Here is a 12,334-nt window from a genome sequence, read left to right on the forward strand (position 1 = left end):
GGTCTCTAGTATTTGTGGCTCACGTCACCTCTGCGCAACTGTGGCTGCAGAGATTGTTCACGAGTATCGCTCACAGTGCTTTACAGTTTGTCAGTGTTCCCTGATTTCTCTCCTCCTGAACTCTTAGACATTTTCTCATGCAGCTTGAAAATCTGTTTGTGGCTTTCTCCTTTGGTCCCAGCTCTGCACTCTGGGCCCACGGACCCTGCCTGCTCCCTCTGCCTGAAGACAGCCTGGCAGGGATAGAAAGGTGGGGATCTGGTCCCTCCGAGGCTGCTCTTCTCCACGATGAACAGCCTGTGCCTTACAACCCCTCCTCAGGAACATCCCTAACCCAGACTTGCTGCTCAGCAAACTACAACCACTTATCCCTAGTTTGTTCAAATCCCTCTAGGAGTATGGGGTCCAGTGCTGCCTCTGATATGGTATGACCACTACTGGACCTAAGTTGCCTTTCCCTTCCCACCCCCTGGTCGCTGCCTCTATTGATGTAGCCTCAGAATGAATGAGCTGAGCCCAGGCAACTCCTGTGGACTTTACTGAGCCGCCATCCATCAGCAGTCTCGTGTTCCTCCTTGAACCTGGAGGTGGCTCGGCTGATAAAGCAGACAGCCCAGGAGCTGATCCAGGTCAGAGTTCCCTGGCTTGTTACCTAGAAAGCCTCCTGGCACAGAGCCTTGAGGTGTTACAGAGCAGAGGTGGGATCTGGGGCTCTGAACTGAGGTCGACTTGGGTTTGAGTCCCATCCCTCAACTCCGCATTTGCAACTGCGCGTTTGCGCGAGCTAGGGAAATCCTTTCGCCTCTCTGAGCCTCAGGGTCCCTTTGCGTAAGATGGAGATAGTAACACGAACCCCATGAAGTATTAGCTTGAGGAAAGTAAATGTTCCTGTAGACGAACATCATATGGTAGGAATTACTGCTCAGAAAGAAGCAGCAGGAAGTGAAATCACTAACTTCACATCTGCTCTGTGGGAGGCACCAGGCTGGGGGGACCACTGGGGTTCCTTTGAGCCTCACATCACCCCCGGGTGGGGCACAGTCTGGACAAAACTCAGGGGAGCTTGATGGGACCCAGACCTGTGTGATACCAGAACCCTCTCTGGACCTACGCCACGGTCTCCCATCAGGTGAACTAAAGTCATGGGTCCACCACCCTCCTCTTTCTCCCAGCGTTCCAGCCAAGGACCTCTCTGGGCCTTGGAGCCTTGGCGCGGCCATGGCTCCCATTGTTGAGTCACATTTCCAGGCCAGCTGCAGAACCCCCACCCCTGCCTGCTTTTCAGAGTGCCAATGTCTGTTGGGCGTGTCCTGATGCCTGAGGCAGAGCCCTGCTCCAAGGAGCTCACCTGCCCCTGTTGCTATCTCTGTGGGAGTAATAGGGAATCTAGCCCTTACAAGTGCACTCACTTTACAAAGTTTATTATCTCAATCCTTGCAGCAACGCTGGGAAGTTGGCAACATCCTCTGCATTTTATGGATGAGGAAACTGAGCTACAGAAAGTTTTATGTTCACTGGCAAGTGGTAGAGCTGGAAATGCCGAAGTCTGTGCTCCAGGAAACAGAAAGATTCCCAGACCATTAAAGCTTCATTGTGCACCTGCTCTGTGATACCAGGCAAGTTCTGTACTTGATCAATTCCTCATTTCCTTGTCTTTAAAATCAGGGGCTGGACTAACTTGTTTCTAAAGGCTCCAGCTCTGCTCTGAGCCCATAACATGGACAATTAATACTACTGTATTAGAAGATGGTTCCAGGAGGAGATTAACCACAGAGGAATGGGTTTCTGAACTGGGTCTTCATGGAAGCCTAGAATTTGGGGTGGCAGAAAGTTATTCCAGGAGAGGATTCTGCAGGTGCAAAGGCAGGTTGGAGGAGGCCCATGGTAAATTAAACCCACAAAAAAAATCTGAGGTTCAAAGAGGTGAAGTGCCTTGTCCCAGACACCAGTCAGTGGTGGGGTTAGCATTCAAACGCAGGTCAGGCTATAGTTCTATTCTGTCTGCACACTAGAATGCTGGGTGGAAAATACTGATGCCGAGGACTCTTCTGCAGAAATTCTGATGTAATTGATCTTGACACAGACACCTGTCTGGGCAGGAGTGTGATTGGAGCCTGTAGTGTCCTAGGCACTGGTGTCTTCAGGGACAATTCTGTGCGTGTGAACACCTGCCTGAACCAGCAATCTGTGTCTCAGAATTGCTTAATGTCAAATGTCATCTGTGGCAGGCAGGCTAGTATGTGCCAATCTGGCTGGGGTCATATGATGCTGGTGGGATGATCTCTGTCCCAGCCCTAAGTCCTGGCTACATTAGGTATCCCCAGGAAGCTACCTCAACTCCTCTGAGCTTTGAATCGCATCCATGAATCTGATCTTGTATACTAACCAAATATTTGGTGATGTTGAGGAATATCCATTGCTTTTTAGTTGTGTTCATATATTGGGAACATGTTCACAAGGAGTTCTTGTCTTTTAGAGATCTATACTGAAATATTTATGAATGAAATAATATATGATATTTGCTTCAAAATAATCTGGATGGGGAGCTAATGAAACGGGGATCAATAACAGTTGACACTGGGTGATGAGTTCACAGAAGTTCATTATGCTATTTGCTCTAATTTTATAGATGTTTGACATTTCCATAATAAATGAGTACTTATCCTTAAAGATTGGATAGTACATGCAAATAGAAAATACCCAGAATCCCAGACTGGGAGGGCAGTAGGATGTGGTGAACTGTGCGCTTTCAGCACCACGGACAGCAACCAGCGGCCGCTTCCCTGCAGCCTCGGCAGCCTTGGGGATCCCAAGGCAGAGAACTTTGGGATCCACCTTGGGAGGCGTCTGTTCAGGACAGAAAGCTATCCAGCCTCTTAAACACCTCCAGAGATGTAGCCGTCACTACCCACTGGGTAGACCAGGCCTTGGTGGGCAGCTTTGGCTCATAAGAAACTTCTGTTTTCTGCTTCTTAAGGATACCTTTGTCCAAAATCAATCGTTTATCTCTATGTGCCTATTTCTGGGCTCCGTATCCTGTTCCATTTATCTGTATGTCTGTGCTTATGTCAATTCTATGCTGCCTTGATTTATAGCCTTAAGGTAAATAGCTTTCTAGTAAGTCTTGGAATCAGGTAGTATGAACCTCCCAACTTTGCTATTCATTTTTTTATTAAAAAATTTTAAAAAATGTTTATTTAGTTTTGAGAGACAGAGACAGAGCATGAGCAGGTGAGGGGTAGAGAGAGAAAAGGAGATACAGAACCCAAAGCAGGCCCCAGCTGTGCTGACAGCTCAGAGCCCGACACGGGGCTCGAGCTCACGGACCGTGAGATCATGACCTGAGCCGAAGTCGGACGCTTAACCGACTGAGCCACACAGGCGCCCCGATCTCTGTACCTTTAAAGTCCAGAGATTTGGAGGCGCCTGGGTGGCTCAGTCAGTTGACCACCTGACTTCGGCTCAGGTCATGATCTCATGGTTTGTGGGTTCAAGCCCCGCGTCGGGGTCTGTGCTGACATCTTGGAGCCTGGGGCCTGTTTCAGATTCTGTGTCTCCCTCTTTCTCTGACCCTCCCCCGTTCATGCTCTGTCTCTCTCTGTCTCAAAAATAAATAAACGTTAAAAAAAATTTTTTTAAGTGGAAGAGGGATGCAAAGGAGGAGTCAGTCAGTGTCAGGGTGATATAATGTCAGAAAGACCAGACCCACCATTGCTGGTTTTGAAGATGGGACAAAGGGGCCACAAGCCAAGGAGTTTGGGCGGCCTCTAGAGGCCAGAAAAGGTAAGACAGTGAATCTAACCCCAGAGTCTCCAGAAAGAAGTGCAGCTGTGTGGACTCCTTGATTCATCATAGTGACACCCTCGTTAGGCGTCTGGCCTAATGGACCTATCAGATAATAAACTTTAAGTCACTGAGTTTGTGGCAATTTGTTACAGCAGTCATAGAAAACTAATGAAACAACGAACGCATACCATCAGCTACGCTCTCTAACTGTGGCATTTGCCACATATTTTCTCACTGTATATGTGCACATGCACTCACATTGGTGTTAAGTGTGGCCGTTCTTTAGAACCGTTTGACGATGAGTTGTGGACATCATGATTCCACACCCCCCAAATCCTTAAGTATGTACCTTGTAAGAAAAAAATGCATTGTTGACACAACCACGGTATGGTTTTAAAATTCATGAAATTTAGGGGCGCCTGGGTGGCGCAGTCGGTTAAGCGTCCGACTTCAGCCAGGTCACGATCTCGCGGTCCGGGAGTTCGAGCCCCGCGTCGGGCTCTGGGCTGATGGCTCGGAGCCTGGAGCCTGTTTCCGATTCTGTGTCTCCCTCTCTCTCTGCCCCTCCCCCGTTCATGCTCTGCCTCTCTGTGTCGCAAAAATGAATAAATGTTGAAAAAAAAAAATTTAAAATTCATGAAATTTAAAATTAGTACGATATTACCAGCTAACGTACAGCCCATATTCATATGTTGCAAATTGTCCTAATGATGTCCTTTATGGCTTTTTTTTCTCCCATGATCCAGTATCCCATCTGGAGTCACAAGTCACATTTAGTTGTCAAATATATGTGGTCTTCTTTAATCTAGAACATTCCTTTCAGCTTTTTGTTTGCCTTTCGTGACACAGACATGTTTGAAGTGTACAGGTCTGTGGTTTTATAGACTGTCCCTTGGCTTAGGTTTTGTGTTCTCTCCCTATTATTGGATTCAGGATATGAATGTTTGGTAGAAAAACCACACAAGTATTTCTACGTCCTTCTCAGTACATCCCATCAGGAGCCACAAGGCATCAGTTTGTCTGATATTAGCGATGTTTATTTTGATCACTTGGTTCAGACGATGTCTGCCAGATTTCTCCACTATTAAATTACCTTTTTCCCTTAGTAATTGACAAGTAATCTGTGGGTAGATGCACTGAGACTGGAAAAATACCATCTTCCTCAACAAATCTTCACCCAATGATGGTTTTAGCTTCAAACGATATACTTATCTGTTACTGTAATGGCTGAAAAATGGTGATTTTATAACTCCATCTTTCCTTTAATATTTATTAGTTGCCATTTTATTGGAAAGAACAGTTTTCTCTAATTATTTCTTAGTTTCAGTGTGGAATCATGGGTTCTTTTTTTTCTATCATTCCTTTCCTAATTCATTTTAAAATACGCTCATTTAAAATATTTCGGTTTAGGATAAATGCATATGTACATAGCCATAGTAAATTGTTATCTAGGTATAACGTACATACACAAATCTCCAGTGTATACCTTGATAATTTTTTTTGCACGTACATCTATATAGGGCATAATTTGCAGTTCCCAGTACCAGATTAAAATGTAGGGACCCTTGTACAAAAAGAGAAAAAGTGCCACTAAAGTTACTAAAATATAAAGCTTTCCCCTTCTGCAATCTCTCTCTCAACCTGCCATGATGTTTTTAATTTTCCATTTATTGTCACTTTCTCCAGCGCCGGAATGCTTGTAAGGTACCTGCAGATACTCACAGGAGCCTAGGGACCCACCCCACAGCTTCGAGAGCTGCCTATTTCCTCCTTTCAGCTGTGAGATCAAACACATCATGCCCTGACTGGGAGCAGGGAGCTCAAGCCAGGCATTGCCCCTTCCTACAGGTCTGCCCACCCCAAGGGTATGGCAACCTCCACACCAGAGGAATGGGTACTTGAATTGATGGTAGGAGAGAGGCTTACCTTTTTTTTTTTTTTTTAATTTTTAAATGTTTATTTATTTTTGAGAGAGAGAGAGAGAGAGAGAGAGAGAGAGAGAGAGAGAGTGAGCATGAGCGGGGAAGGGGCAGAGAGAGAGAGGGAGACACAGCATCCAAAGCAGGCTCCAGGCTCTGAGCTGCCAGCACAGAGTCCAATGCGGGGCTCGAACTCACGAGCCGCAAGATGATGATCTGAGCTGAAGTTGGACGCTTAACCAACTGAGCCACCCAGGTGCCCCAGGAGAGGCTCACCTTTGTGATTCATCCACCAAATGTGCTGTGGTGCTGCTAGTCCAGGACAGAAATGACAAGGATGCCCCAGCATCAGAGCAAACCCTCTTTCCGCTGATGCGCTGGTCCCATGGTCACGGGGCAGGGGCAAGAAGAGAGGTTGGGCCGAGTTAGAGCACCACAGGACAGGAGCGGGTAGTAAAGAACTTGTTCTGGGAAGGTGGCAGGAGGTGGGACTACTCATGAGCTGAGGCTCCAAGCCCTCGACACATGCTCCATTGCCCCCATCAGACTTCATTTATAAAGCAAAGTTCGAAGACAAAATTATTAAGAATTTCAAGATAGTGACCACAGACTATGAAACCCCAAGTGCAGGGCCATTCTGGATATGACTCCGCGGGCTGCATGACCATGAAGCAGGCCCTGCATATACATGTACATGTGTAACCATATTCACACGTGTCTATATCATCATGTACCATCACCGAGAGCGAGGTATAATGTTTCCAACACTCTGGAAGATACTCTTGTGTCTATTCCCAGGCAACCCCCTCCCTCTGCGCCAAATTAAGCACTTCTCTGACCTCCATCACCATAGATGAGTTTTGTTTGTCCTTGGATGGTGTAGGAATGGAATCATACAACATATCGCCTTTTCTGTTTGGCTTACTTTGTTTATCATTTTGATTGTGAAATCCACCTCTGTTGTTGCACATACCAGTAACTTTTTTTTATCGCCGTGTAGTTGTTTCATTGTATGAGTGTATCACAGTCTACCTCTGATGGGCATTTGAGCGTTTCCTATTTTTGTCTGTTATACACAAAGTTTTCCTGATTTGGCCTTCCAAGCTAGCCCCGTGTCCTTTGGACCTATCCCATCATTTTTCATACTTTATTTTTTTGCCCAACAAGAGTTTTAGGCTTATTTTGTACTTTTTTTTTTTTTCTTGCCCAGCCCTGGAATTGGCCTTTTCCCCAAGAAAGTCTGGTTCCTTTTGCTTGGGAGGTATTGAGAAACCGCTATATGGGCTCTGGGTGTGCCTAGTTATTACTGAAATACCAGTACCTGAAGGTCTTTTCAGCAAAGGTGAGAAATAGGTATTTTTAAAAATCATAAATTCATGTCAGTGCTTCAAATCCCAATCCAAGACCATCTCCCTTGCCCTCTCCCATAGTGAGAACCCTCATCTGAAACATGAGGGCATTCATTCATTCGCTCATTTCCTACAGCCTTTGGCCAGCCGTCTGTGCCATTACCTAATTGTTCTTAATGTCTTGGGGACTTGGATAGTCTTTTGTTTTGGTAAAGACAACCACAAGACTTCGGACTCAGGGTTACTTGCTCTTTCCTCTCTCTGACCACACGGCCCATGCCTCCCTGCTCATGTGTGTATGTCCCTTGCCGGACTCGGAAGTGTCTCATTCCACAGCAAGGAGAGAGAGCAAGTAGGTCCTGTCCACTTGCTTTACTCAGGATTCTTGCTGGTGCAGTTATCTCTGTCCATCCTCCCAGTTATAGAACCTAGGGATAGAGACTGTCATTCCCTTTTCACGGTCAAGGACATTGAGACTCAGAGAATTAGATCAGAACCCCCCCGCCGTTTTCATCTTTGCGTTCCCCAACCCCAGGCATGTGGTAGGTGCTTAATACGTGTCTGTTGAGTGAACGACCGAATGTGGGGTCATGCTAACACCTCTTTAGAATTCGGTTGTTCTCAAATCGTAGTCGGAACAAGAAGTACCTTATCAAGTGCAGATTTCGGTGGCGCCATCCCGAGAGACTCTGTCTCTTGAGGTCTGGGGTTGGCCCTGGCATCTGAATCAACACTCCCCCCCGCCTTCCGCCCGCATATGCTTCATAGCACCTGTCACCACCTGCCATGATCTTGGTTACTGACAAATATCAGCCCCCAGAGGGCCGGGCTTTTGCCTGGAGTATCTCGGGAACCCAGCCCAGGGCCTGGTACCTATCCGATGGTCCCTCAGTATTTGTTGATGACTCTGTAAGGTCACTTCTAGCTGGAGTGTTTCTGAGTCTGTGTCGAGCGCTTGTTGGATGACGGCGCCAGCGGGATGATGAATGAACGCGCGCTGGAGGGGACGCGGACTGCCTGCGGCTTGGAGGTGGGCAGGGGTCTGGCCCGTCCGGGGCGAACGCAGGCCGGCCCCGCGGCCCTACGACGTCACGTCGGCGGAGGGAGGCCGGAGCGCGGCGGGCGGGGCCGTGACGTCAGACCGCGGAGCGCAGCCTCCGGGCCGGCTGGGGCGCGGCGGCGCCGTGACGTCACGCCCGCGGAGCGCCTTCGCCGGCGGCGGGCGGGGCGGGGCGCGAGCCGGGCGGCGCCGTGACGTCACGCCTGCGGAGCGCGGCGCGGCGGCCGGGGCGGCGGGCGCGGGCGCGGGCGCGTGCGGGGCGCGGGCGCGGGGCGGGCCGGGAGCGGGCGGCGCGGCTGCGGGGCCGGGCGGCGGCGGCGGCGGCGGCATGGCGGAGAGCGAGGCCGAGACCCCCAGCACCCCGGGCGAGTTCGAGAGCAAGTACTTCGAGTTCCACGGCGTGCGGCTGCCGCCCTTCTGCCGCGGGAAGATGGAGGAGATCGCCAACTTCCCGGTGCGGCCCAGCGACGTGTGGATCGTCACCTACCCCAAGTCCGGTGAGCCCCGCGCAGACCCCGCCCGCCCGGCTCTGCGGCGCAACCCGCGCCGTGGGGGGTGGGGGGGGGGTGGGGGGGGTGGGGAGAGGGGGCTTCCCGTTGGGGGCGGGGAGGGCGGGGGCCGGAGCACTACAGGGCGGGGTGGGTGGGGGGGTCGGCCGGCGTTTGGGGAAACCGAGGCCGGAGACCTTCGGAGGTGGGCCCGGGTGTCCACGGCTGGACAGCGTCCGCTGGGGATAGAGCCCGTTCGGTCGGAGCTGAAAGGAGGACAGGCCCAGGGCCGCCACCCCTCCAAGCTTCCCCCGCCCGTTACCCAGCCGGCTGTGTGACCTTGGGCAGTCACTTAACCTCTCTGTTCTGGGGCCCTGTTTAGCCTTTGATGAGTGCAAAGTCCTGGTGGTTATTTGGGGAGGGGGGATGAAACGGATGTAAGGGCGTCCCTCATTTCCTGCGTGGGCACTGGGTGGGGGATGGGACCAGCCGTGCTCGGAGTGCATGCCCGGCTTTCCCTTGTTTTAGGGCCGCCTCCATCACCCAGGAATCATCAGGCAGGACCCAGGGCATCGTATTTCGTAGCATTAACTAATCTCGTATTCACGGAAGGTAGAGACGGTCGTCTTCGCTTTACCGTCTAGGCAGTGAAGCTCAGAGAGGGGCAGTGGCTTGCCCAAGGTCACACAGCTGGTAAGCGGCCCAGCTGGGATTTAAAGCCAGGCTCGTCTGCCCAGGACTTGATGTTAACAGATTATCACGTAGTGTCTCTCCTGAGGTCTGTAGGGAAGAGAGGCAGCTTTCCCGTTCTTTGAACATACCAAGGGTTCCCCTTATTGCCACTGTATTGGAGAGGGAGGGAGACACCTGGATCCAGACTGTGCAGTGTGTCTGTAGCCTGGTGTAGAAGGGGGCCAGCCTGGAGGTCATGTCGGATCAGCAGCGGTATAGCTTGCTGAAAGACCTGTATGCCTGGCTCTCGTAGCTGTGCAGGGTCCCAGCCCCCTGAGAGGTAGGCCTGATCCTCTGAGGAAGGTTGGGGAAGGGGCTGTCCGTGGAGGGGGTGGGGAGTCTTGTTGGTTGGGGGGAGCTTGAAGAAGTCTGGAGGTGCTGCCAGGCTGTCCTTGGGAAGGGGGAAAGGAAGGAGACACACACACTGTGCTTGCCACGGCCAAGGGCTTTCCTTCTGCTGCAGCCCCACGGCCCCGTGGGTATGGGGGCTCAGCATTTTTCAGATATTAGCGCCATCGATATCGTATGGCTGGATGTCCCCCGGCCGGATGTGGGGCTGTACTTTGGACCCCACCTTAAAAGTGGGAGCAATAGAGACTAAAAAATCATCTCATGTCGGTTTAGGACAGGGTTTGCCTCAAAATGAATTGTGAAAAACTTGGTTTGGGGAGTGCGTTACGATTTTTGAATTGCAGATGAGAGTTTGTGGTTTTGTATTCTTTCCTCCATTTTATGAAGTTAAGAAGCTGGTGTGGGAGGAGGCACAGATCAGGAGGCCCACTTGGAGAGCTGTGCCCTTGGAGCTTGTGGGGGACGCTTTAGAGGGACCCTGCATCGGGGGTCTGGTGGGTTCCTGCGGGGACCTTTCCAGGCGCCTTGATGGGGAATGAAGTGTTAGTTTAAGGTAGCTTTCTAGGTAATCCAGACTCAAATCTTGTTTGAACTTGCATCGTTCAAAGACAGATGGAAGCACATCGTGGATTTTTTAATAAGGAGAATAAACATAGGGCTCTTTCCCTTGGTGACAGAAAACCCAGTGGTGGCCTTGAGACCCTTATGCCTTGTGTGAGGCCCCTTCACACAGAACCCTAGAGAGCCACCTCTTTAAAACTTAAAAAAAAAAAGAAAAAATTCCAGCAGTCCTTATGGCCTCTCCAGGCTCTCACCGGTGCCTCCGAAGGCTTTCGCTCCCCCCACCGCGCCGTTCGTGAAGTTTGTTACATGAAATGATCAAGGGTGGGAAAACTGGTCCCCAAAGGGTGCCATGAAGATTCCCTGTCAACCAGAGGAAAGGGCTCTGGACGTCATTGCCAGTGGCCTCTGGTAACAGGAAGATCTGGTTCTAGCAAGCCACTACCCTCGGGCACGTCGGAGCCTTGGTTTCCTCTGCCATGGAATCTGCAGCTTAAACTGGGCAGTTGCGGGGTGGCCCTGGCCCTGGGGTCTTGGAGGCCATTATCTTGAGCACAGGCCGGTTGCGGCTTAGGATGCACCTGGAATGCTTTAGGAATAGGTGAGCGGCCACTTACCCAGTCCCACATGCCAGGTGCTCACCCCTCGGAGCTGTGGTTTCCGCAGGGGTGGGGGAGACCACCTTACCATCTTGATGGGCGGCTGTGAGGAAGAGGGGGATGATGCGTGAGCACCCCTCCCCGGGCCAGATGCACGGTAAGCGCGAGGAAGGGTCGTGCTGTTGATGCGGGCCTTCGCTCCCCGGCACCTGATGTGCCCAGGCGCTTTTCTAGGTGCTGGGGTCAGGTGCTGGGGCTGCCGAGAGCAATCCCATCTGCTGCCTGCCCTCCGTGAGCACACTGTCTGCTGGGGGACAGGGAGCTGCAGGGTGGCCGGTGCCAGGCTTGGGCAAGAAGCCAGAACCAGCGGAGGCTCCTGAGAGAAACCTCAGGGCCACCGGGGTTTCCAGAGCCCACGTCTGAGAGATCGTGCTGAACTTGCAATTGGTCAGAGCTGGAAGGGCTTGTAGAGTCCTTGTCCCCTCCCCTCCCCCACACTGATGCGGAACACGGGTTCACGGGGCCGGGGGTTTCTGGTGGGAATCAATCCTGGCTTTTCCCTCTGCGCTCCACCATGCTCTGGGAGTGTTTCTGTGTTTCTGACGTTTTTAGCTCGGGTGGCAGGGTAGGACTGTGCTGCCCGGTTCAGTAGCCTGGAGCCACATGCGGCTTTTTGGATTTGATGAATCGAAAGGGCATAAAAGTAGAAACCCGGTTCCTCAGAAGCACTCGTCATGTCTCGGGTGCTCAGTAGCCACAGGTAGCTTGTGGCTGTCATACTGGTCTGCACGGGGGTCAGAAACTGCCATCGTGGCCGGAAGCTCTCTGGGATGGCCCCAGTTCATCCGTGACCCAGGTACGGGGAGCCCACTGTGCCTTCTGCAGAGGACTGTTCTCTTTATCTCCGTCCTCGTTTATAGTCCTTCATTTTCGCCACCTCTTCGATGCCAAGTGTTAAATTCGATTGTCTGCGGAAGCGTCTTGTGACTGTGCGAGCCGGTCCCTGAAGTCACGAAGCATCAGCTCTGGGAGAGGCTCCTCGGCTGAAGCCCATGAAAAATGAGGGGATTGGGTCTGATGGATTCAATTAAGTCTTAAATCTTAAGACAGCTGGGGAGGCCGTGGGGAGATCCTAGGTCCCAGGCCAGGCGGATGACTCTTCTTCGTATACGCATGCCACCAGGCCTAGGGGAGGCCGACTGGGGAGTGTTGTGAATGTGGGGACGCTCTTCTCAAGGAGCTGGCGGTGACATCGGGAAGCCAGGCTCCTGATGCTGAAAGCTGACTGACCGGACAGGGTGGTGGTTCTCAAGGTCAGGTCAGGGGCCCAGGAAGGAGGATCACTGGAGGACTGCATGGAGGGGGTGGCCGTATTGTGAAGCTGGGTGGGATTACCGACTACAGCTACAGTCCCCGTCTGCCTCTTTTGAGCCTGCGAACAGTCTTGTGTTCTTGGGATTGTTGCCTTTTTGTAGATGGATACGGGTCT

The 12,334-nt window shown here is 51.5% G+C and overlaps 1 protein-coding gene across 2 annotated transcripts in view; it reads left to right on the forward strand.

Annotated features, from left to right (window-relative positions):
• The first annotated feature begins 8,404 nt into the window (after positions 1–8,404).
• SULT4A1 (sulfotransferase family 4A member 1) overlaps positions 8,405–12,334 on the forward strand; it is a 34,031-nt gene continuing 30,101 nt past the window's right edge. The window contains exon 1 of one of the 2 annotated variants that reach the window (XR_015253247.1): positions 8,405–8,611. Coding sequence is in view for 1 of the 2 variants with exons in the window: in XM_086712071.1 (XP_086568197.1) it covers positions 8,443–8,611 (169 nt within the window). In the remaining variant the exon portion in view is untranslated. The remainder of the gene's footprint in view (positions 8,612–12,334) is intronic. The other variant, XM_086712071.1, reaches the window with a different exon arrangement.

This window comes from Puma concolor, chromosome B4 (genome assembly GCF_028749965.1).
Source record: "Puma concolor isolate L17-30 chromosome B4, mPumCon1.1.hap2, whole genome shotgun sequence".
NCBI classification, from domain to species: domain Eukaryota; kingdom Metazoa; phylum Chordata; class Mammalia; order Carnivora; family Felidae; genus Puma; species Puma concolor.